The following is a 23,889-nucleotide window of genomic DNA, read 5'->3' on the forward strand; positions in this document are numbered from 1 at the left end:
GACTAGGTCTAAAATATATATCGGCTACCGTATGTATAGCAGCACCATCATTTAGTCTATTATGATATCATTAAGTCTGATAAATCCTCAACTAGAGCTGAGCAGACTTCTTGTATTATTTTATATAATAACTCCGGGCCTTCCGTATGGCATCTAAACGTCTAGCTTTCTACTCAAAATTGGCGTATCTTTCTTACATCAATCTGATACGTCCTACACGCCCTCCCGATAATCTTTTGAAATATTCCCAGTCACCTTTAGATTTTCCTATATCGACAATCTCTAGATACAACGCTAAAAGATTGAGTTGTTACCTACGTTAACCTGGTTTAATCGCGTTCAAATCCAGTGAGTGCGTTGGCCAGTCCTCGACAACCACTCCATGCCGTTCAAACTAGTCTTTTGTCTCGTACGCGCTATAGATTTTCGTCTTGTTCAATAAATTATTTCCCTAGGAATACAAAAGAGTAATACATCTTAGTCAAGCGCGTTCGCATACGATTTTGCGGCAAAAGCCCCCATGTGAGTCTTTTTTCAGTCCACAATGTGGGCCGAGGAGGAACAATTGCGTAGTATGATCTGATTGGATATTACTATTATACATGGGCCCCGTATGTATGATGGTTCAGTCATCACTCATGTTCTAGATAAAATGTTTTACCGATATGGAAGTATGCTATGTCGACTTGGTTTTAAATCATTATGCTGCATCTATGTCCGTACCACAGCCATCAAATCCCTATCCTGCTGGGACGAAAGGTCAGGTATAGGCCAATCTATCGCTTGAACAAACTATGGGCATGTCGTAAGATGACCTCCGGTCACTGCAATCAAGGAAAGAACTGATTCCAAGAGGAGGGGAAAAAATGAAATGAAAAACAAAAATGTATGTCCAGGATATAAGAGCCGGCCGCAAAAAAGTACCAGACACGCAATGAGACTACTCCAACTGAAACTGCAATTAAGTTGTGGTCTCTTCCACAGTCTCATGTCCCTCTTCGTGGCCCTGCTTAGACTTCTTCTTCTCCTTCTTGCCCTTCTTGCTCATGGCTTCAGCCATCAGCTCTTCAAAGGCCATGTAATCGCCCTCCTCTTCAGGGTCGCGCGCAGCCTATTTTAAACGTTAGCATGATGCATTCTAGACAGAAGAGATATGCATACCTTAGCGTAAATGTTTCCGGCAATGACCAGCGCATGGGCACGCTCAACGCACTTCTCAAGTCGAGTACGCTTAGTATCCAAGATTTGGTCACAGACATCACGCAAGACACTCTGAATCTCGAACTTGCTGCCACGCCAAGCGGCGGCCAGAATCTTGCCGGTAACCCTCTTCTCGTACTCGGCCTTCTTCTCATCAGTCCAGTCCTCGCCGCCCCGTTCTTCCATCTTGGCCATCTCCTCCATTGTCATCTTCGCATCAATGGCCGTGGAAATAGTAGTCCAAGTCTCCTTAGCAAGAGTACCCTTATCCTTCAGGCGAGAGAAGAAACCAGAAATACCAAGGAATTTCTGAGATTTGAGGAAGGAAGTGCCCTTCTGAACATAGGTCTGACCAACGGCGTGCAGAATCTCCAGACCGAAAGATTCCATTTTCAGGTTCTCAACCTCGAGACGGATCTTCTCCTCAAATGCATGAGAGACATCCTTGCCCTTGTCGGTCTCGGTCCACACGCTCAAACGGTCAATGAGCTTGTTGGCCAGGGTATTGACGCGCTCCTCGCGGGCCTTCTTTCGTTCTTCCTCGAAAGCTGTCAAACGCTCCTGCTGCTCTCGGGAGAGACCCTTCTTCTTTTCCTTCTTGCGTAATTCCTTCTCTTCCTGGGACAGACCAGCTGCCTCCATGCGCGCCTCTTCCTCGGACTTGTCCATCAGTGCCTGCTGGCCGAATTTTGGTCGTGGGGTGCTCGTGCCAGAGCTCTGCTGAGAAGTTTGTTTCTCGGCGGAGCCGGCGGATGATGCCGTAGCTCCGGCCGTGGGATCTTGGGTTTCTGAGGCTGTAGCAGGATCGCCACCGGCAGCCTTCAGCTCCTCGTCGTGGATGTGCAGTTTCTCCTCGGCTGACTGGGCCAGTTCCTCTTCCTCCATCTCTTGCATGGTAATGTCCATGGTCGCAGTCAAATCCTTCATGAGAGAAATCTCACCAATCAGATCAACGAAAGCCTCTCCACCAAAGATCATGCTGAAGAACTCAGACGGATCCTCTGTACAAAGAAGGTCAGAAATGTTGGCGCGGGCACCATGAATATCCAGAAGGAGTACTGACCGAAGCCACCACCAGGGACCGACTCTTCCTTGCCGAACTTGTCATATCGCTTGCGTAGATCTTCGTTGCTCAGAACTTGGTAGGCTTCACCGATCTAAAGTATGAACGTGTTAGGATCGTTGTTATCCATGTCTGTAGATTCATAATCATACGGCCTGGAAGCGTTCATGTGCGGTTTCATCGTTGGGGTTCTTGTCTACAAAAAATGGTCAGAGACGTCATGGCAGTCGCAACCACAGGATCCCTACCAGGGTGAGTGACGATAGCCAGCTTGCGGTAAGCCTTCTTGATCTCGAGTTCGGTGGCCGTGGGCGGCACGCCGAGGGCGTCATAGTAACTGGTATCGGCGACCATCTCTGCAGGCTCAAAAGTAAAGAAATGTAGAGTGAAGCCAAGTGTTTAGGCGGTGATATTTTTCGCTGATATCATGTGGGGGTTGTATGCATGGTTTGTCCCGGGTCACGTGGGACCGAACTCTGCATTTAATTTCGCGGCTTCTCCCCTTTTCCCTTCTCTTCTTCCCCAATCCCCTTTACTTTTTTTCTCCTAATTTTTCCTGTTTTTCTTTTACTTCTTTAATACTGTGCTTTGTCTTTCATTTCTTGTAAGAAGTGCTTGGACGTCTGCACGTCCCTTCCCCAACATGGGTCTCGTTGGCAATGCTGTCTACTTCGCTTTCCACCCTTTGCAACTGAGGTCTATCCTACAATGGTATGCTCCTGGTTCAACTCGCCTCTACGTGATCTCAACTAATCTTCCACGTCACAGGAAAGTTTGGCACAACCCGCCACACGAGCGCAATGAAAAGAACGAGACGGAAAACCAAAAGCTTTGCTTCAAGTTCCTGGATAAGACGAGTCGCAGCTTCAGTGCCGTGATTAAGGAGTTACATCCCGAGCTGTTGCTTCCCATTTGTATTTTCTACTTGGTTCTCCGTGGGCTGGATACCATTGAGGATGACACCTCCATTGACTTGAAGACCAAGGAGCCCCTCCTGCGGGACTTCAAGAACATCCTGACACAAGATGGCTGGAACTTCACCGGCAACCGCCCGGAAGAGAAGGATCGCGAACTGCTGGTTCAGTTCGACTGTGTCATTACCGAGTTCAAGAACATGAAGCCTGAATACCAGGCCATCATTAAGGACATTACTGACAAGATGGGCAACGGTATGGCCGACTACTGCGTAAAAGCAGAGAAGGACACTGCCAGTGTGAAGACCATCGAGGAGTACGACCTGTACTGCCACTATGTCGCCGGTTTGGTCGGCGAGGGTCTTACCCGTCTATTTGTCGAAGCCCAGTTCGGTAACCCTGCTCTGATGAAGCGTCCCAGGTTGCACAAGTCAATGGGACTCTTCCTGCAGAAGACCAACATTATCCGTGACATCCGCGAGGACTTTGACGATGACCGACGCTTCTGGCCTCAGGAAATCTGGTCCAAGCACGTTGATAACTTTGAAGACCTCTTCAAGCCTGAAAACTTGGATGCTGCACTCAACTGTGGCTCCGAGATGGTCCTGAATGCCCTGGAGCATGGCGAAGAGTGTCTGTTTTACCTCGCTGGCTTGCGTGAGCAGAGTGTTTTCAACTTCTGTGCAATTCCGCAAGCCATGGCTATTGCCACCCTCGAGTTGTGCTTCCGTAACCCCGATATCTTCAAGCGGAACATCAAGATCACCAAGGGCGATGCCTGTGACTTGATGCACCAGTCTACTCAGAACCTGCAGGTACTGTGTGACACTTTCCGCCGACTCACCCGTGCTATTCACAAGAAGAACACCCCCAAGGACCCCAACTTCCTTAAGATCAGCATCACCTGCGGCAAGATCGAGAAGTTCATTGAAACGATCTTCCCGTCGCAGACTGCCGAGGCCGCTCAGCGGAAGGTTACTGGCGAGCTCTCTGCCGCCGATGCCAAAAAGAAGGCAGAAGATGCCGAGAACAAGCAAGACATTTACTTCATGATGCTTCTCATGGGCACCATTGTTGCTATCGTCGCTGGTCTCATGATCTTCACAGCTTGGATGATGGGTGCTCGGTTCGACCTTGCCTTCCAGGAACTCCGTAATGGAAACTTCCGCCCACCACCCAAGCAGCTCGAACACCCCGAGCTTTGATTCTCTTTCTACCTCCACGGCGTTACGACCTTAACATTCTAATATTCGATTCCCCCTCCCGGCGGCACCTTGTTTTACTATTCCCGACCGCGACCGGTGCCACGATGTGTATTGATAATAACATACTTTTTTCTTCTTCTTCCCCGTGCATTCTAACCTCTCCCTCCACACAGCTTTCCAGCACGGATGTCAAATTGCGATCCGGCCCTTCCATGGCCGAGGTTGTGCCGAAGAAGTGCTTATATTGAAAGGAGTTTACTCCCTTTAGCCAGTGAGTACTAGATTTTTGTCCAACGGTTCGTCCGAGGTGGCAAACATCCATTGAAGATCTGGAACATCTCCGTATGTGTAGACCTGTTTATAGTTAATATCATCATCATTATTTTATTTTTACCACCTTTTTATGCACCTTTACAGTAGACTTGTATGCATTGTATTTCGATTCACACAATAGCAGCCACTTCTGTGGCCGAGAGAGAGCTGACTAGCGCCAGCAATCTCCCGGGCTCGTCGAATCAGAAATCCCTGTTTTCTCATCCCCCCGGATTGCTGTACTTCCCACCTGCTCCTTGGATATATTTGTTTCATTAGTCGGCAGTGATTGCTAGTTCAACTGCCGGATGCATCGTCGCATTCCTGTCCCACGATTGATTTTGCGGCCATCTTTTGTCCCCCAAGTCAGATTCTTTGGCTCGCCCCGACGCTTCTCGGACACAATGGTTTACAAGAAGAATCAGTCTGAAGCGTCGAACCCGGGTGAGGGTTTACCGCCCCTGTCTCCCAGTGATTTTCGCACTTATAACCGCATGTCCGAGCAAATGGAAGCATTTGTGAGCCTTATCAATCCCAACACATATCGCGCAAGCCGAGGTTTCTGACTCCCACTTAGCACAGCCATTTCCGTTTAACGTGGAATCAACTCTGGGAAGCTTGCAGCAATACTGGCAAGCGACCTAGCGGCCTATCAGCTCGTCAAATGATCATGATGGGTCTGCAGTTCTGCTCGCAGTTGGATTTTCACCACTCCATTGAAGAGCAACACATCTTCCCCGTGCTGGCCAAGAAAATGCCTGAATTCCGGAAAGAACTAGAATTGTTGAGCCAACACAGACAGATTCATGCCGGACTCGAGAAACTTGAGAAGTACCTTGGAGATTGTCGCTCTGGTGAAGAAGACATGCGCCGTGAGGAGATGAAACGGTTGATGGAAGGATTTGCAGAAGTCCTGTGGACACACTTGGATCAAGAGGTCCAGACTCTACGCGCGGAGAACATGCGCAAATTCTGGTCGTTGGAGGAGATGCGTCGTCTGCCTATGTGATGTTGGATATGTTTAATGACTGCCCCTTGATGATTCTGTTTGAAATGTATTTCGCATCGGCTGCATGACCACCTTGCAGTATTATGTTTTCACACTTTACCTTATTTTTGTTGAATATGTTACTCTACTCTCAACCAATTTTTGATCATATGCACTGGAAAATGCTGTTCCTTGGCCTCTGTTGTTTACTGACCCCAGGTCTGACCATCCTTCGTTGCCGCTATACCGCACGACAATGATCAGAATATCACTGACAAGCACTCACATGATTCCACGAAACATGATTGAGATCTGCAGACTCATCCTACTCGCTGATCACCAGATGCATGATTGGCTTTCAACGGCCATCACTCCCCTTGAGATCTTCACGAAAGGAGCTATTCAACCAACTCGGCCAATGCATGAAGACAGTGAGCTACGGCTAAAAGAAGGCTGCTAGCGGAGTGTTCTGCTCGCGGAAGATGATTTTAGAAACAGGCCAATCACAGCGAATTGTGGGGGTCGAGGAATGCGAACTTGTTGCCATCCCTTGGCTGGTATGTGGACTAACTCTTTCGACGCAGTGACGTTGTGAGATACACGTTTCCATGAGTCTCGTGCAAAATAATCTCTCAGCCGCGACGTCGAATGACTATGGCATGTTTTATTCGCGTGTCTGCGTGTCTTGGTACAATATTCCTGCCCGCAATTTCCATGTTAACGCATGCGATGTTGTTGCTCGCCCACTTGAGTTGTCGAATTAATAATTCTGCAGTTCACGAAATGCATGGAATGCAAGACTCGCATACAATGGCTATTGTCCACTTCCAAAGACGTTGTCTGTGACTTGAAACAAGGCATATCTCGTGGGGTGCACACATCGGGATCTGGCGCTGATCTTTGTCCGATCCGTCGTGGCTGTCAGATGTGACTGTGCTTAGGAATGTTGTGTCTAAACGCGCAAGCTCAGATAGAGTCTGACTGCAATCAAGTGTTCTTATGACGATAACGGAAACACAGCCCAATGACGTTGGCTTGATCTGATGCTGGACATGCGGAGCAGGGGGACGAGATCAACACACATACAGTATGCAGGAACACCAATGAGCATACGACGCCTTGCATTGTCACATCAATATCTGGATCATCCTGCTTTTTGTCGTTCATCATCTCTCCACTCTGCGGGTCTCAGGGCATGTCTCAGGGTTCTAGGTCATTGGGGTCACTACTACACCACGAGCCTTATTTCCCCATGCGGGGGGAATGATAATCTGCCGCATGCATTTCATTTGAAGAATCATATATAAGTACTAACAAGACTATCTAAACTTCTCCAGGTATCTCACGTTGCAATTCCGTGCTTTGTCGCAGTATATTTCCCTTAGGATCCGCCCTGCTCCACGCCTACCACCGCCATCATGAAGTTCACCTCCACGATTCTGGCCACTGCTGTTCTGGCTGGCACATCTCTTGCAGCTCCCAGAGCTGGCCTGGAGGACCGTCTGCGAGCCCGTGGTGTCCTTCCGCGCCAGTCGAGCCCCTCGGACAAGAATAGCATCTTGCTCAAGGAAGGCTCTGCCGGAGCCGACGTTGAATACAGCAAGAACTGGGCTGGAGTTGTGCGCGAGCAGCCGCCTGCTAGTGCTACCTACACTGCTGTCTCGGCCACCTTCACCGTCCCCGAGCCTACCGCTACTGACGACTCCGGTGATATGCAGGCTGTGTCTGCCTGGGTTGGTATCGATGGTGATACCTACACTCAGGCAATTCTGCAAACTGGTATCGATGCCTATATTCAGGATGGCCAGAAGACGTACGATGCCTGGTATGAGTGGTACCCCAAGAACGCCGAGAACTTCGACATCACTTTGACGGCTGGCGATGTTATCGTAGCCAAGGTTGAATCGTCCTCGCCGAGTCAAGGTGTTGCTATCATTGAGAATAAGTCCACTGGTCAGAAGGTGACCAAGTCTCTGAGTGCGCCCTCTACCACGGCCACTCTCGGTGGCCAGAATGCCGAATGGATCGTTGAGGATTTTAATTCTGGTGACACTATGGTCCCCCTCGCCAACTTTGGCAAGGTTGACTTCACAGGTGCCCAAGCTAAGGCCAAGGGGGCCAGCTATGGTGTCCAAAATGCCGCGATTCTGGATATTCAGCAAGATGGCGATGTTAAGGCTCATGTCAAGGTCCTCAGTGATACTGAGTTCACCGTTAGCTATCAATGATTCGTGTTTATACCCAATGACTTTTGATATTTGGCGTTGGTGGTCTGGCATTTTATATTACGTGGGTGGTGTTGTTTGATTCTGTGCCTTCAAAGAGCTGGCGGACTATGCCACAAACAGATTCGAGAGCTGTAATGTTTACATGTGACTTCAAGATAATTCATTTCAAACCTGTCACACTTGCACCACAGTATGCCGAAACACATTATCTGGATCATACTGTTGTTTGACGCGCTTTAAAATCTGGTACTTGCTCCCATATATCGCCCTCATGTCCACCTTGTTCGGTTCAGTAAGTGGAAGATAGGTTGATGCCAAAATATTAGATTTATCGGTTCGCATCATTTCATTATGGAAGCTGCGTGCCCATTCCAGGGCTTCATCGAGTCTGTCTGCATGAAGAACAGTAGGCAAGATTTCAATGACAAAATGTGGGACACGAGTGTCCCAGACAGTCGGCATCACAGGCCGGGGAGTGCAAGCGCGCAACTCGTGGATCGCAAACATAGTCGACGGGTCGCTCGGCTTTAATGGCGCATACTTGCTGATGACATCAACGATCTCAGCCGTTAGCTCACATAGATTGACAGTGAGACACAGGCCGTAGGTATTTGTATGACAAATGCGCTGGGCTTGCTCGTTGAACGTAACCATATCAGTTGGAGCAACGGTGCTCACGGCCACGAGGGACCAGGTGCTGACTTTAGACAGCCATTTCTCTCCAGATTCAATGTCTGTAGATGCCCAGACAAAAAGCACGGAGAATACCTTGCCTGAAGATGTATTTCCAATACATTGGAAAAGGCTCAGACTCGATGGAAGTCCGTCTTTCTCTGTGCGCCATGCATCATTGTATTGTTTAATGGTCGCTGCTATATCGCTGGACTCATATCTTATGACGCCTGCAAGGATCTGGCTTCTGATTAATACCAATCTCATTGCAGGAGAGAACTTGATCTGTACCTGGTTCAATGGATACACCTTGATTGTGAGCTCGACGATGATCCCCAAGCATCCTCCCCCACCGCGAATCGCGGTCAGCATCTCCTCATCGGCATCACGGATGACTGCCTGTGAGTCGACCAATCGTGCCTGCAGGATCTGGTCTACTCCAAACCCATACTGCGCGCTGAGCAGACCATAGCCGCCGTGGGTTGCCCAGCCCACGAATCCAACCCCCGGGATGACTGGGTGAGGTGCAACCATGCCATGTTGCTTCAACTCTTGAAGTACTTCCATGACTAGTACTCCACCACCTAATCGTGCCGTGCAGGCTTCGGGGTCAACGTGGACATACGCGATCTTGCGCAGATCTATGGTGACGGCATCATGGACCGCCGATCGACCAAACATGTCATGGCCACCAACTCGAATGGAAAAGGGGAGCTCATTTCTTTTCAGGACAGCGACCAGAGCCGCCACATCTTCGGCTGAGGCAGGTCGTACAATCATCGCTGGGACTTTGCCGTGATCGAGCACATATCCTGAACTTAAAGAGTCGTAGTCCGGGGAAGACGGAGTGGCATAGTGAATGTTTGGGTGTTGCGCTAGAAACTTCGTGAGCTCATCCATGATTCGTAGTATGTTTCGTGCGTTTTAGCGCAGACCAGGATAATTTGAAAGCTCAAAAGCAACTCGATGGCTCTGCGGAATTTTGGATGTGGAATATTATTACCAGACAACGTCCGATCTGAGTTAGTCTGGTATGACTTGGCAAGAGGAGAGCCAATAGTTCTTCCATAGTGGGGGATTCTTAGCTGCATAAGATCCCTCAGATCCCTGAAGAGTTCCACGACGGCGCATCTCAACATCGCAAAGTTTCCGACTTCGGAGACATAAGAAGCCTGTATTGATAAGCAAGTCGGCTTGGCAAAAGGGTTCGCATACTGAACCTCGAACATAAATATCCCTGTTCAGGAGGAGAATTATCGCGCAGTCTACTTGCGATATGACTAGAATCCTCATTATTGGCGCTGGAGAGTTGGGATCTCAAGTCCTTCAGTCTTTGATCCAACACCCATTTAGCCACAATGCCACCGTGTCTGTCTTGCTACGGTCTCAAACAATCGAGTCAACCGATCCGGTTAAACAGAGAGATGTACACTCCTTGCAAGAGATAGGAGTGAAGGTGGTTCCTGGAGACATTGTGCATGATCAAGAATCAACTCTCGTCTCGATCTTCGCCAACCATGACACCATCATCGGCTGCACTGGCTTTGTTTCTGGGAAAGGCACCCAAGTCAAGATCGCTTCGGCTGTCCTCGCCGCTAAAACAGCCCGGTATATCCCCTGGCAGTTTGGAGTCGACTATGATATAATCGGGCGCGGTTCGGCGCAAGATCTCTTTGATGAACAACTCGACGTTCGGGATATGCTCCGCGCACAGCAGACGACTAGATGGGCCATTATTTCCACGGGGATGTTTACGAGCTTTTTGTTCTCACCATCATTCGGCGTGGTGGACTTCGATCATGCTACTATCCGAGCTCTTGGAGGCTGGGAGAATCGAGTCACCATTACCACCCCTGAGGATATTGGACGGTTCACCGCGGAAATTGTGCTTGGAAAGGACTCGGAAGCCCTCATTTCCGATCAAGTCATTTTTGTTGGCGGGGACACGATCGCCTATGGGGAATTAGCTCAATTGGTGGAGAGACTCGCCCGAAAGCCGTTCGAGAAAAAGGTCCTCCTGGTGTCCGATGCACAGACTGCCCTTGCAGAGGATCCAAGCAATGGATTATTGAAATATCAAGTGGTTTTCGGGCAAGGACGTGGTGTGGCTTGGGATCTGAAAGAGACGTGGAATTTCCAGCAAAATCTCACGGCGCAAACAGCCGAGACGTGGGCGAAAGAGAACATCCTGTAGAGTCATTGTATAGTCATTGTACATAAACCGAAGAATTGAAGTATGAGATGCGAATGAACAGAAAGTGGTTGACGATCAGCCCTAAGCAACCCATTTTGGTCACAGTTCGGGCCCTGAAAAGTTCGCCGACCTCGCTGTCCGACACCTTTCACGTTTCTTCTCCCTTCACTGACTTTGTCTCCCACGATGCAAATCCAAATAACCCCAGCGCGGTTTCCCGACGATGCCGCAGCTATTCTCGTTCTATTTTCCGGTTATGCCGCCTCGCTCAACATCGACCTGAGCTTTCAGTCATTCCAAGAAGAGCTGGATTCACTTCCAGGAAAATATGCCTCATCTCAGGGAGGTGCGCTCTTGATCGCTCGAGATCTGTCTCAACGGAGTTGTCCTGTTGATCAATCGGCTGAGTCTTCTACCCCGCCATGCCCCACGGCTCTCGGATGTGTCGCGCTGCGGCGTAGTCCCGATGGATGGTGTGAGATGAAGCGTCTCTATGTTCTCGAGGAAGCACGAGGAGAGCGGCTTGGAGAAAGACTCGTCGAAGCCATCCTGGCACAGGCTCGAGCGTTTGGCTATCGTGGTATCCGGCTGGACACGCTGCCAGAGATGACCGCGGCACAGCGACTATATCGAAAGTACGGATTTGTGGATATCGAGGCATATTATGAAACTCCCATTCAACGGACGGTATTTATGGGCTGCGAATTTAGACATTCCTAAGACTCAATGACCGTCAAGTTGATCGAATACTGGAGATTTCCAACGGACTAAATGTACATAATAAAGGCTGATCGGACGAAAGTTGAATTCGATACACCAGCCCTATGATTTGGGGGCTGAATATTTCACCATTTCAATGTGTGTTTGACCCCGAAATGTCGCGTGGAGAAGTGCTTTAGAGCATCACTTCCAGCCATTCCACTCGGATGCCGGAACTGCAACTCCTGCCACTTCCGCTGATTCATCAAGGGGGGATCCCAGGATGAAACACCCAAGACAACCTGGCAAGCTATGCCATGCACGGGCTGAAGACTGGTCGATCTTCTTCCTCAATCCACTTCGGCCTCTCATCTTTCTTCCTCTGCTCGGCCCTCGGAGATAGTGGTCGGAGATGAACTAGGTCCCGAAACTGTGCGATCAGACATATTTCTATAAATCTGGCGAAGGTCGTGACTGTGATTCATACCTGTAATCCTCCTGTGAGCCATGACGGTGACAGACAAGCCTCTGGATGTCGTTGTTGTCGGCGCTGGAATCGCCGGTCTCTCTGCGGCGATTTCTCTTGGCAAACAAGGGCATCGCGTCGTGGTAAGATGACACAACCAACCCAACTCGCCTGTTGCTGACGATCAATTGAGGTTTTGGAAAAGTCGGCATTCTTGAGAGAGGCCGGTGCTGCTATTCATCTGCCGCCGAATTGTACGGCTGCGCTCCGCTGGATGGGCATTGATCCTCTTGATTTCGGAGGCACATTGATACATGAGGTTTGTAATCGCACTCAATGTACGCTGTGCGAAGCTGATAGTTTTGCCTTGTTAGGTGCACAGATATGGATATAAGGGCGACTTGAAGTACAAAGGAGAGTTCGCGCATGTACGCCATCTCTGGCAAGCAGTGAGTGAGAGATATCCCATGATCATTTCAACATGCTAAATACTGTTTAGGAATTCTACCTCGTACACCGGGTGGATCTACACAATCATCTCAAAAAACGCGCCCTGGAGACAGCAACGCTTCATACCCAATGCAAGATCACCAACGTAGATCTTGAGGGAGTGTGTCCTTCAGTAACCCTTGAGGATGGTCGCATCTTCAAGGCCGACCTGCTTCTAGGCGCAGATGGGATTCATGTATGAGTTTGATGCCGGTTTCAGTGTGGCAAATGTATGCTGACCCTTTCAAAGTCGCAGCTGCGCCAAAGTGTCGCTCCCGGTGCTCCATCTCCGTATGCTGTTGGAAAGTCCTGCTTCCGCTGGCTTTTGCCAACGGAGTCCTTGCGGCAGTACGAAAACACTGTAGACTTTGTCAAAGATCCAGGGGTATTTATAGAATGGGCAGCTGACGACCGACGGCTCGTGGCCTACCCATGTTCTGACAACAAGGTGTTCAACCTGTGTGCATTCATGCCTTCCAAAGAGACCAAGACAGATACTCATAATGGCGGTAAGTTTCACTTGATCTATTGAAATTATGGTGGGCTCACAATTGTCAACAGGCACCCAAGCAGCAGGAGACAAGACGACTATTGTCAATGCTTTTTCAGAGTTCTCTCCGGGCGTCAGAAGAATAATTGATAGTGCGGAGGATAACCTCAAAGTGTGGGATTTGTATGACATGAAGCCGCTACCAACCTGGACTAAAGGCCACGCCGCACTTCTAGGAGATGCAGCACACCCATTCCAGCCATGTGAGTCATGACACAAGAACTATTTTGCCACTTACTGATGACTCAATCTTTGGATAGATATGGGCCAAGGAGCAGCCATGGCAATTGAGGATGCTGTGAGCATTGCGACCTTGCTCCCACCGGGTACTGCGCCGGAATCCATCCCATCGCGCCTCAAAATGTACGAGACCTCTCGTCGAGCTCGAGTTGAGATGGTCCTTCATTACACGCGCTTGAACGGACGGGACGAAAACGACGCGTCTAGTGCCAGAATCACGAGTAGGTCCCTCTTCTTCCTGGTGATGCATTCGGAATCTGACCAAGATAGCTGAGGAAATGCTGGAAGTTATGGGGATTTGCTTCACGCACAACGTTATCGACCACTCCACACAGTTGCTGCAGGGCGAATAGCATAAAATCTTGAATCGACACAGTAAGATGGTGGAAAAGCGATGTACAACCAGCGATCATCAAATATAATGAATTCTCTGCGCAATTTGCTTTCTGAGTTCAATCGCTACTATTCCAAGATTTGTTTTATCACTAGCTCATGAGCAAGATGTTTCTTTGAACACAGACTACGAGTTGGAAGGAACTCTATCCAGCATAGATGCCAGGTCGAAATGGGAATCCCGCAACTATAGCGACTGTGTTTGTATTGTTTGAATAACGTTACTGTCTTGCCTTGGTCTTCAGGTGTCTTCATGCCTCAGGCTTCCAAGCTTGGACCAAGTTCCGTTCAGAGTATCCGAAGCTCATGGCCTTGGCTCTGGGCTTGTCAGTCTTTGTTTCTCCGTAAAGAATGGCGTCTAAATATCTGCAGCCTGAGAAACCAGAATCATTCCGCATCCGACGGAAGCCGGTGTCCAACCCAAACTTAGGGGCCACGTACGCCGATCACCGGGCGGCAGCTGCCAGCTCCCCATCGCTTGTGCCCCTGGTACCCCCGTCACCCCCGTCTTACACCGAGATCTATGGACCGCCCCCAATTTCCAGGTCCCCAAGTCCTGGGCCAATCCCCAGGCCTCGCACGGCAGGACCGAGTGCATCACCGGCCCCTCCACAGCCGACAGCGGTCCAAAAGGCCTATGGTGAGGCTCGGCATTTCCTCGGGGGCCTTATCAATCATCCTACAGAGTCAAATAAACATGTTACCATCTTGCGACACTCTCATGGCTTAGTATTCTATCGTGGAAATACTACTTCTGTCACGATATCAATCTTCTCCGATGCCCCTCTACCCCTTGACCGGACTCTCTGGCTACAGAGTAAAGGATGGTCGGGCAAGACTGGCATGCGGGCCAAGTCGCTACTTCGTTTGCGAGATGGCTGGGTGGATGTCACCCCCGGAATGCCATTACGAGCGGACCAGGTAAATCCGGATGATGAGCGCGCCTGGCAGCGCGACATCAAGAAGTTCAAAAAGAAGGCACCGAGTCGTCCACGTGATACGCATCACCTGCGCGAAACCGCCGTTGTCCGAATTCCCGCTGAGGGAGGCGACGGGTATTTCCAGCTGGTTCTCTGTCAGGGTCTGAAGAAGAAAGTCCTGGGCAATAGTCCTGTATTTCGAGTGCTCTCCACGTCCACCAGCCCGAGCTCCATTCGCGGTGCAAGCTTGAGTACACTGCCTCTTGAGGTTGGTGCACTGGTGGCTAGTCTCTATGCTCAGACTGCTGCCCGCACTATTGCAGCTCCGGCTACAGTCGCGGTTCAATCCACGGTGCAAGCTAAGGTCGATCCGTTTCGTCCCTCATGGGTGAACAAAACTGCCGCTCAAAAGGTCTATGCAAAGAGCGGTGCTCAGGAGCGGGTGGGCGGTATCATCAATGGCCCTAATGGCTCCATTGGACGGTCACCCATGAATCTTGTGGCACCGCAGGTCATTGAGAATAATCCTTTCAGCATCGAGGCTGGTCCCCAGCCGCCATTTCCGATGATATTTAAAGCTCGTTGCCAGCCTGGTCAGACTGCATCTTTTGAGCCCGGTGAATTGCCGAGACTGGCATTAATCAAAATGCCCGATTGGGTGGTGGAACAATTACGGGGATACTTCTTCGGATGGGCTCGATTCGAAGCCTCGTCTAGTAAAGAACCATCAAGTCCATGGTGTCCTGCTATCCTATCCGTTCGGACATTGGACCCTTTACAGGCCGCTCGGGTGAATCTAGCCCAGATTGCGAAACGCGTAGTCGCTCTACGCTTTCTTGAAGATATTCCCATACAGTCCACTCAGGTCGAAATCCGCGTGTTGGGATACCTGCGCGCTGAGATCCCTCCGCCTACGGGGAGCACCACTCAGCAACTCGCTGAAGCACAAGCGGCAGCGACAGAGGCTGCCGTGCTTGCTGATGCATATGATGCATCTGTGGTACAGGATACTTTAAGCCATCCTGCATGGGCGTCCGAAAATCCAGACACGCATGCTTTGCAACGCCAAGCTACTGGCTGGGTTGATCGAGGCCTGCAGTTTTATGAAAATATGCAAACCCATGGGCAGAAACTGGCACAACAGGTACCATTGCATCGCCTTGGTGTACGTTCTGCCGTTGATGGCATCAGAGAAAGCCAAGTGGCCGTCAACGGGTTCTTTATCGTTCGGTAGCCCCTTTTGTAGATACTTGTGTATACGCAGCGAGTCCATAGCGGTATTTAATTTGTACAATAGTGTTAATATATCATCATTCATTTCAGGCTAACATTCCCAGTCTACATAGATCGCTCTCTATTTGTTCAATACAACCACAATCCCGACATATCGCACACACGCAATCCTCAGGACATTCAGATCAAAAGATCATGGTCCGACGGGCGGATCAGAGGCAGCCAAGTTGCACTGGCGGAACAAACGAACCTCGTCCGGTTTGAAAGCACCAACTACCGAGTGAAGGACTCCACGGTTGTTAAACAACACTAAATCATTATCCACCCAGTCATGTGGATAGACATATTGGGGGCTGATCGCTGGTCGCTGTAGGTTGTAGACAATCTCCCGCACACGAGCCAAATCCTCGATCACAGTGCCATCAGCGCAGTGAATTCGCCGCACGGCAGATGGGTGGATCTGCAGTGCCAGCTTGCCCGTCACTGGATTCTTCCAGGTCATAGGGAAGACCATTATCTTGCTCGGGTCGATCGGTGGAAGGTCCGACTCTGGCAGCTCGAGACCTTCGGAGTGCATGCCGAGTCCAGTGGAACGAGACCGAGCTGGGCTCATCCAAATATATGGGTGAGGAGCGTATTCAATCTTGCTCGTCTTGGTAAACTCTTTGTCTTCGGGCGAAAGAAGCTCAAACATTCGCTCGCCACTGACGAATGCCGTTGTGCCGAGGGGAACATCCATTGTTTCTCCCGTGCCATCATCATATAATAATGTCTGACGACGACCTTTGGGGACACTTACAGCCATCAGGGTCGTCACTTGGGGTGGGTATAGATCGTAAAGAGCAGCATCAATGTGCCAGCGATAGAACCGAGTGAAATCGTAGTCTTGATCGTCAGGAACATGATCTTTGTGGAATGTGCGGTGGTGTGGGTGTCGTAGAGTGACTTCCTTCAGCCCTTCATATGAAGGAACAAATCCATTTCCGATGACCTGAACCTGTGGCTGATGGGGAACGGTCTTGAGATCGGGGTGAAGAATGCTTCGTTTAGCGTCGATAGTCTTGCCATGTCCGTAATTGTCAGAGGCAGGATCGAAGCGCTTGGTGAGCTCATATTGGGCTTTGGGAGATAGTCCCTTCTGATTCTTGAAGACGACTACATGATAGCGGTAAAGTGCGTCACGAATAGTTGCAAATTGCTCGTCTAAAGCAGTTAGTCAAAGAACCCGGGAACCAAAAGTGAAATGCCTTACCGGTCAAGGTCTCCAAGTTGGCGCCCTCGATTTCAGCACCAAAATCAATATCCGAGCCTGGTGAAGGCTGGATCGGGCGGACAGTCAGTGGTAGCACGGCCATTTCGGTTGAAACTAGTCGGAATATCGGACTCAGGTGCGCACAACGGGCTATTTAAAGTTCGACAAGCAGTATAAGGTCGGGCCGGGTGGTGAGACGGTGGACGGCGGACACCGGGCGAACCCAGGACTATATAAGAAATCCAGTCGTCGGCACTTGCTCCATCTCGGCTGTTTTGATAAGCTGAGCTCCGCATTGTGGAAGAAAAACGCGATTTGATTGGAAAGAATGGAAAGCTGCATTTCGATAAGGCGGGCGAGTTGAGACAACTCACCCGCAGTCAATTTCTACCTGCTCCGGCTATTAATGGAGTTGACTAAGAGTAAAATGCTGATCGCCCTTGCGTCATGTGTCATGCGTTTACCAAATCTTCCACCAGGGTCCTCGAGGCTGTACAGGTAGCTCGGCCGCTAGAATCTCGTCTAGGCCAGTATGCATATCGACCTCTTCCGGACGCCACGCCCAAGGATCACTCCAGTAGACAATCCGGTGTCCAACATAGAGAACAACAAAAGCTGGAATACCGATGTATGCGGTGAAGAAACTGCTGACGGACCACTCAGAGGGAAAGAAAACCGTGAAGCCATTGATGAGCAACATGAGTATGGAACCTGCCAGGCCGAAATACGCGCCATAAGGCTGGAGCCGTGATTTGTACGGTTGCTCGATCCCTTGGGCTTCCACGGCTTTGCGGAACCGGAAGAACACGATGCAGCAACAAATCCAAGAGATAAAGCCGGAGGTGTTTGTAAAGTTCACGAACCAGTTGAAGACAACTGAACTGGAGTCGCCCAGCGCAAGGTAGGCCAACCCCGAGAAGCAGGCCGACACTCCAACCGCATAGTAAGGAACTCCCCATCGGTTGCAGGATTTGAAAATACTGGGTGCATTTCCAGACATGGCCAAGGAATACAGCGATCGAGAGGACATGTACAGGAAAGAGTTGCCGGCAGACCACGCAGACGTCAATACAGCAGCGTTGACGATATGATCTAACACAGGGATTCCAGCATTCTTGATTCCAATCACGAAAGGTGACGAGCTCACTGTTCCATCGCTCTTGGTCAGGCGAGAGGCATTGGATGGGCAGATCACGCCAATTGCCAGGACACCAAAGATGTAGAAGAATACCAATCGGTAGATGTACCGCCGGGCGGCTCGAGGCACATTCCGTCGAGGGCTTTCCATCTCACCTCCGCTGATCACAATCAGCTCGGGGGCGAAGATGAAGGCAATCGCGCTCGACACAGTGCACTTCAACAGCCCCACGAATCGGCCGGCATCTCCTGTAACAAGGTACTCATTGAAGGGACGCGGGTCTTTCCAGTAATGAAATCCCAGTCGCTGACGGTTAGGGCCTCCACCCCAGAAAAGAATGAAAGAGACCATCAATAGACCAATCAAAGTGATGATTTTGACGCCAGCGAACCAGAACTCGGACTCGCCGTAAACTCGCACGGGCATGAAGTTTAGAGCAACAATGATCACCATCATAATCGTGATCCAAACTGCAATGCTGATAGAACCACTCTGATCCCAATATCCAATCACCAACCCAGCTGCTGTGATCTCATAAGGGACCAGGATGCCGAGAGAGTACCAGTATAGATATCCCATGGCAAATCCCATGCTGCGTGATACGTATCGGAATCCGTGGTAACTCATTGTACCACCGTGTACTGGTAAGTAGGCACCAACTTCCGCAATAGCCGTGACCAGGCCATAAACCATGGCCGAGATGAAGAGGTAGCCCAGAAGAAGCGACGCGGGACCTCCTGTGGCTAGCCCTTGGCCAGAACCAACAAAAAGACCTAATTTGCGTCAATCGACTGATCATTTAATGAGAGTGGTAGGCGTCAACGTCGACATACCAGTTCCTATCGTCCCTCCGAGTGCCATCAACTGAACATGGCGATTCTTCAGACCGCGCTGGGTTGTTGTGTAGCGCTCATCGAGAAGGTCGGCTTCGACAAGAGTTCTAACAGTTTTGCCTTTGTCGCTCATGTGATGCTGAATATCCCCATGGGATACATGGGTCACATTATCCATTCCTGCCATCTCGATGAAGGATGAGATAAATCAGAGAATCCCTAGGGCATGGAAATGGGGATCTGGATAGCTTTAAATGTTTTCCGACGGTTGCATATCAAAACAGACCCTGGACAGCCACACGTGAATTTAATTTGCCTCGTCCCTCATGGCGCAGGGCAGGGGTCAGCTAACCGATGTGACAAGGTTACAAGCCCCGCAAGAGAAATTCTGGGGTAAGCCTCGTGGCGGCAGATTCATTCTAATTTTCCAACTTGAATCGTGAAGCTTCTCAGAGAGGCTCAGATTTTCATTCTGATCTGGCTTCTGATTTTTAGAGGGAGTTATTAAGCCGATAGAGAATCTCAAAGCCCACCACATGGTAGCACCTCAAGTTGCTTCAGCAGACCTTGGCCTCAGGTTATCGGAAATCGATTAGATGAAAGAAATGCAGTTGGAACAGTATCGTGCTATCTCTTCATGATAACTGACAGCCACACCGGCCTAGTTACCGGTTGACCGGAATGGTATCTCAAGTTAACCCAGCCGATGCTGAAGTTAGCATATCATACTGAACGCACATTAGAGCTACACAACACCGGTCCGGCAACCGGTCCGGGGCACACTTTTCATCGGACCAATACGCTGGGCACATCTTCAAGTAATACACAGGACGTGGCCTTATTGGGAAGAGTGCAGGGGTCAAGAAGCGAGGCACAACACAGGGCGTAGATAGTCGGAGCCAGTCCAGATTAGGAGTGGCCTGTAATGGTAACCAATCAGAGGCTTTACACTAAGCCTGACCAAGGCCATCCGAAGTGGGGCTAGTCCAAAACAGGCAATGCTTGCTATCAGCATGGGGAGGATCTGACCTTAAACAAGCTTAGATTAGAAAGCACATGTCAATGTAAATATAGAATACGAGTGACTTGATGAAAGACTGGTGGTAATTGGCGTACCAAGACCCCACCGCATTCTATTCGCCCAATGCTTTTGTGTCATTCCTATCCTCGACTAGCCCTTTTGTACAGACTCTCACAAGCGATTGAGACCTGGGCCATTCATTTATAAGTCAGGGTGAGGCACATTTGATCTTATAAGTTGGTCTACTAAGTACTGTACAGTTGCTTTTTTTTTTTTTTTTTTTTTTTGGCTAACCTCGCGCACCACCAGTGTGCTGGGAACTTTAAATAGTTTAAGTACTAAGAGGCGGTTCGCCACTCCAATCCATAGACGTATACTAAACAAAGCAGCGGTACTGAAGCCAGCAGCAATAATCCCATGAAAGAGAAACACCATCCAAAACCCATACCGTTGAACATGTGATCTAAGGCTGCGACGGCTCCAGCACCAAGCCAGCATCGGACCATATTTGATGCTGCGGACGCTGTGGCGGGTCGAGTAGGATTGAGGTCGGTTAATAGTGTGCTCAAGACGCTGATTGAACCTGTGCTGCAGAAACCCTGGATCCCTTGTAAAACTAGCAACACGGCGAGAGGAACCCGGCGCTGGAGCATCCAGCCATATAACAGCAAGCAAGTGATTACAACAGCAGTAAGTGGAAAAACGATTTGTAATCGAGCCTTTTCAAAGGGAAACTTTTGTGGTCCGGTGCGGACTTGATTATCAGAAGTGTACCCGAGACGATGAGAAAAGCGTTGGTAGTTTCTATCGGCGATTATGCCTGTCAACAAAGAGCCTATGCATCCGCATATCCCAGCGGGTCTGGCCGTCGTTAGTGAGATCTTAGAGTAGCCCTCCTGAAATGAATAACGTACAAGAAACATAGTCCGACTTTCATCGAGTCCAGGTTGTAGAGGCGCCCAAAGAGATTCGCCGTGCTGGTTCCCATCATGATATTGAAGGTGTAATTCAAGCCGAGATGGCAGATGACTATCGCTGCACTCTTGCTCCGGAAGACCTCCAAAGCCCGGATAGGGTTGTATGTCTGGAGCCGTGGGTTGGTAGAATTATCTTGCCGTCTCAGCACATTTGGGTCGACGGAGGATGCCCTTTTACACCATGCTTGAAGACACTGAATACCTGACATCCTCAAGGGAGATGACGGGCAGAAGGTCCCATTCCCTACCAACTGACGCGATGTTTCTGGCACGGCAACCAGATAAAGAACCATATAACTGCCGCTCGCAATTACCAAAAACCAAAAGATGCTTCTCCACCCCTGCCACTGGACTAGGATGCCACCCAAGAAAGGACCGAAAGCAAGTGCTGTCATGAATCCTGCATTCATAGATCCCATGTATCTGCCCCTTTGTCTCGACGCAGCAATATCCGCTGCGACTCCATATCCTAGAGAGAACGTGGCGCTGCTGCCTGCACTTTGAAGGCAACGAAGAGCAAGTAAGGCAGCATAGTTGTCTTGAAGTGCCAACCCAAGATTGGCCATGAAATAGGTTATAAAAGCCAGGATGTACGCGGGGCGACGGCCCCCAGAGTCAGCGAAGCTGCTTAAGAAAGCCGGTGCCAGCCCTTGGACTATCATGTATGTGGTGATAGTGAGGTTGATTTTGCCTACCGTCACTCCATAATAATCCGCAAGGATCGGAACTGCTGGATAATATATCTGGCTAGATAGAGGTGATGCTAAACCCGCCAGCGTGACCATGGTGATAATAAACATCCTCTCATACTTGCCGAATGCTGAGTACACCAGTTCAGGCTCCTCAGAGCCGCCAGCTGCGACCATCTTTCAAGACCAAGGAAGGAAAGCTTTTCGGAACGAGACACTCCCTCACCTATGGGGGCGATTCGAGGCTCTCTAAAAGCCAACCTCGGTCTTTTTCTAGTAAACTCCCTCAAGTGTTCAAAATTTTCGCTGGTCACCACACATTCTGCAGGGGCCAGGGATACATTGTTCCAAGTGGCAATAAGGGATAGCAGATGCTTTTACTGTATGATCCTCTTCACTTCCCCTGCAGCCATTATTGGAGCCACCAAACCCCACCGCTCGTCTGGCATAGCGCAGCAGTGGTGCGATGTCATCCTTGCGTGATGAACAGTGTGGTGCAGGCCATGGTGACTGATTGTTTACTTGGCCTTACCTTGTGTGTGGTACGTTGTGCGCGTCCATCCCCCTAGATGGATTGATGAGTCCACGCCTGGGGGGTGAACAATGAAAGATCCTCCCCCCCTCCCCCCCCCCAAGGGATAGTTCGAAAACCAATAGAGGAGATGATGTGTACAGTACTGTACTGTACAGTGATATTAGCATGCAGGTCTGCAGTGTCCTGCGATGCATCCTGTTTGATGGCTCCGCCAACACAACAGGACGAACTTCGCTGACGTGTCCTTCGATTACCACCCAAATATTTGAAAAGGATTGATTCTGAGGGAAAAAGAGCTCTTGTCAGAACATTTCGCCCAGCTCTCCAAAAACATGACTGTGAGCCAGGTGCCTTCGAATCTTGTGCGGTCAACCGCATCAGAAACACCAAAGTATGGGAATTCGATTGAGATCACGGATATCCTCCAGATCCTTTCCGACACACCCTATGCTTGTTCCACAATTCAGAGGCTAAGTGGAGGAGTTGTGAATGCGACATATCATGGGGTGCTATCACGCCCGCTCACAGATGGAAGCAGTGAGATAATTGTGAAAGTGTCTGAAGACTTTGCGAGTCTCTCTGCGCCGATCGAGCTCCCCGCAAGTCGCAGTGTAGGTCCAGAAACCCCCATGGAGGAGGGGTTCTTAGTTGACGTACGAATGTAAATTAACTCGTCCCCAGATCAAAGAATTTGCCGTACTGGAGGCATTGAACATGGGGTTGTCTCCTGTCATCCGATATGATGGGCTCACAGTCCGGCCGCCTTGCCCGTATTGGCTTTCCTCTGAACACCATCTACAAGTTATGGAGAATTTGCCGAATACCATTGACCTCTCAAAGTACTTTTTGACCCCTGCCGGCGGTGCCATTTCTGATCACTACGCATCCTCCATTGGGCGTGCATTGGGACTCTGGTTGCGCGCCTTCCATGCTAAGACCTCAGAAGAAAGCCATTTAACTTACTTGAAGGCTGTGGGGAGAAACGTCATGAATCGCACTGCGATGTATAGCTTCTATCTTAGTAGACTGGAACAGAATATCGCAGGATTTCCTCACATATTTTGTGAACTTGGGGAGACGATAGTGAGCTATGTGACTAAGAAGCTCGAATGTGAAAAGGGAGAATCACCTGGATTAATTCATGGGGACCTGTCAATAAGGAAGTAAGTGGAACTCCCTTGACCATCTCTGGGACATGAACAGCCTGATAACCTGATGATAGTATTTTGATCTCAGAATCTGCACATAAGTTGACGGGACTAATGCTCGCCCCGATTGACTGGGAGATGTATCATTATGGCCAACAACATCAGGACATTGGCCAGCTTATTGGAGACTTGTGCATTCTAAAGATGTTCAAAGCGTTGGATGTGTGCGGGATCATTCTCGAAAACCTGGCCGCCTCTTACGAAATAGCTAACGATGATGTCGCGTTCGATATAGTCTCTCATATTGGCATACAGATGATCAGTTGGGCGTTCATTAGCGCCGCTGGATGCAGCAAAGATGAGGAAGAGCAATTATTGACATTTGCCCGGGATCTGATCATCAAAGGACATGAACGGGATCGAGAATGGCTGGCCAAGAGCCCCTTGGGATGTTTGTTCAATTGAGGCCCATAGACGGTTTTCTAAATGAACTCATTGAGAAAATGCAGAATACATAGGAAGATCTAGAT

General features: G+C 49.7%; 13 protein-coding genes across 13 annotated transcripts; 8 read left to right on the forward strand and 5 right to left on the reverse strand.

Annotated features, from left to right (window-relative positions):
• Positions 1–961: 961 nt before the first annotated feature.
• On the reverse strand, positions 962–2,617 carry N7511_007445 (DnaJ domain protein; the record flags this gene model as incomplete). Its single annotated transcript, XM_057129822.1, has 5 exons — positions 962–1,111; positions 1,162–2,201; positions 2,264–2,357; positions 2,416–2,459; positions 2,512–2,617. 5 exons carry the CDS (start codon positions 2,615–2,617, stop codon positions 962–964), a joined length of 1,434 nt encoding a protein of 477 aa, XP_056982890.1.
• A 289-nt stretch (positions 2,618–2,906) lies between these two features.
• On the forward strand, positions 2,907–4,382 carry erg9 (bifunctional farnesyl-diphosphate farnesyltransferase/squalene synthase; the record flags this gene model as incomplete). The annotated part of the gene is made up of 2 exons (XM_057129823.1): positions 2,907–2,974; positions 3,032–4,382. 2 exons carry the CDS (start codon positions 2,907–2,909, stop codon positions 4,380–4,382), a joined length of 1,419 nt encoding a protein of 472 aa, XP_056982891.1.
• A 716-nt stretch (positions 4,383–5,098) lies between these two features.
• Positions 5,099–5,703, forward strand: N7511_007447 (hemerythrin domain-containing protein; the record flags this gene model as incomplete). The annotated part of the gene is made up of 2 exons (XM_057129824.1): positions 5,099–5,212; positions 5,272–5,703. The coding sequence occupies 2 exons, from the start codon at positions 5,099–5,101 to the stop codon at positions 5,701–5,703; spliced, it is 546 nt and encodes a 181-aa protein (XP_056982892.1).
• A 1,397-nt stretch (positions 5,704–7,100) lies between these two features.
• N7511_007448 (A4/G1 family peptidase) lies at positions 7,101–7,910 on the forward strand (the record flags this gene model as incomplete). Its single annotated transcript, XM_057129825.1, has 1 exon — positions 7,101–7,910. One exon carries the CDS (start codon positions 7,101–7,103, stop codon positions 7,908–7,910), a length of 810 nt encoding a protein of 269 aa, XP_056982893.1.
• Positions 7,911–8,084: 174 nt separating this feature from the next.
• N7511_007449 (FAD-binding oxidoreductase) lies at positions 8,085–9,482 on the reverse strand (the record flags this gene model as incomplete). The annotated part of the gene is made up of 1 exon (XM_057129826.1): positions 8,085–9,482. One exon carries the CDS (start codon positions 9,480–9,482, stop codon positions 8,085–8,087), a length of 1,398 nt encoding a protein of 465 aa, XP_056982894.1.
• Positions 9,483–9,858: 376 nt separating this feature from the next.
• N7511_007450 (aromatic alcohol reductase) lies at positions 9,859–10,776 on the forward strand (the record flags this gene model as incomplete). The annotated part of the gene is made up of 1 exon (XM_057129827.1): positions 9,859–10,776. One exon carries the CDS (start codon positions 9,859–9,861, stop codon positions 10,774–10,776), a length of 918 nt encoding a protein of 305 aa, XP_056982895.1.
• Positions 10,777–10,962: 186 nt separating this feature from the next.
• On the forward strand, positions 10,963–11,496 carry N7511_007451 (GNAT family N-acetyltransferase; the record flags this gene model as incomplete). The annotated part of the gene is made up of 1 exon (XM_057129828.1): positions 10,963–11,496. The coding sequence occupies one exon, from the start codon at positions 10,963–10,965 to the stop codon at positions 11,494–11,496; it is 534 nt and encodes a 177-aa protein (XP_056982896.1).
• Positions 11,497–11,982: 486 nt separating this feature from the next.
• N7511_007452 (uncharacterized protein) lies at positions 11,983–13,573 on the forward strand (the record flags this gene model as incomplete). Its single annotated transcript, XM_057129829.1, has 8 exons — positions 11,983–12,084; positions 12,135–12,260; positions 12,316–12,390; positions 12,441–12,626; positions 12,681–12,939; positions 12,992–13,183; positions 13,241–13,441; positions 13,491–13,573. The coding sequence occupies 8 exons, from the start codon at positions 11,983–11,985 to the stop codon at positions 13,571–13,573; spliced, it is 1,224 nt and encodes a 407-aa protein (XP_056982897.1).
• Positions 13,574–13,964: 391 nt separating this feature from the next.
• Positions 13,965–15,767, forward strand: N7511_007453 (LipA and NB-ARC domain protein; the record flags this gene model as incomplete). The annotated part of the gene is made up of 1 exon (XM_057129830.1): positions 13,965–15,767. The coding sequence occupies one exon, from the start codon at positions 13,965–13,967 to the stop codon at positions 15,765–15,767; it is 1,803 nt and encodes a 600-aa protein (XP_056982898.1).
• A 192-nt stretch (positions 15,768–15,959) lies between these two features.
• On the reverse strand, positions 15,960–17,121 carry N7511_007454 (TauD/TfdA family dioxygenase; the record flags this gene model as incomplete). The annotated part of the gene is made up of 2 exons (XM_057129831.1): positions 15,960–16,969; positions 17,019–17,121. 2 exons carry the CDS (start codon positions 17,119–17,121, stop codon positions 15,960–15,962), a joined length of 1,113 nt encoding a protein of 370 aa, XP_056982899.1.
• Positions 17,122–17,478: 357 nt separating this feature from the next.
• On the reverse strand, positions 17,479–19,176 carry N7511_007455 (proline permease PrnB; the record flags this gene model as incomplete). Its single annotated transcript, XM_057129832.1, has 2 exons — positions 17,479–18,929; positions 18,990–19,176. The coding sequence occupies 2 exons, from the start codon at positions 19,174–19,176 to the stop codon at positions 17,479–17,481; spliced, it is 1,638 nt and encodes a 545-aa protein (XP_056982900.1).
• Positions 19,177–20,348: 1,172 nt separating this feature from the next.
• On the reverse strand, positions 20,349–21,853 carry N7511_007456 (uncharacterized protein; the record flags this gene model as incomplete). Its single annotated transcript, XM_057129833.1, has 2 exons — positions 20,349–20,871; positions 20,925–21,853. The coding sequence occupies 2 exons, from the start codon at positions 21,851–21,853 to the stop codon at positions 20,349–20,351; spliced, it is 1,452 nt and encodes a 483-aa protein (XP_056982901.1).
• Positions 21,854–22,543: 690 nt separating this feature from the next.
• N7511_007457 (phosphotransferase family protein) lies at positions 22,544–23,824 on the forward strand (the record flags this gene model as incomplete). Its single annotated transcript, XM_057129834.1, has 3 exons — positions 22,544–22,822; positions 22,893–23,374; positions 23,434–23,824. The coding sequence occupies 3 exons, from the start codon at positions 22,544–22,546 to the stop codon at positions 23,822–23,824; spliced, it is 1,152 nt and encodes a 383-aa protein (XP_056982902.1).
• Between the last annotated feature and the right edge of the window lie 65 nt (positions 23,825–23,889).

Source organism: Penicillium nucicola (assembly GCF_028828085.1).
Source record: "Penicillium nucicola strain IBT 29836 chromosome Unknown utg000007l, whole genome shotgun sequence".
NCBI classification, from domain to species: Eukaryota; Fungi; Ascomycota; class Eurotiomycetes; order Eurotiales; family Aspergillaceae; genus Penicillium; species Penicillium nucicola.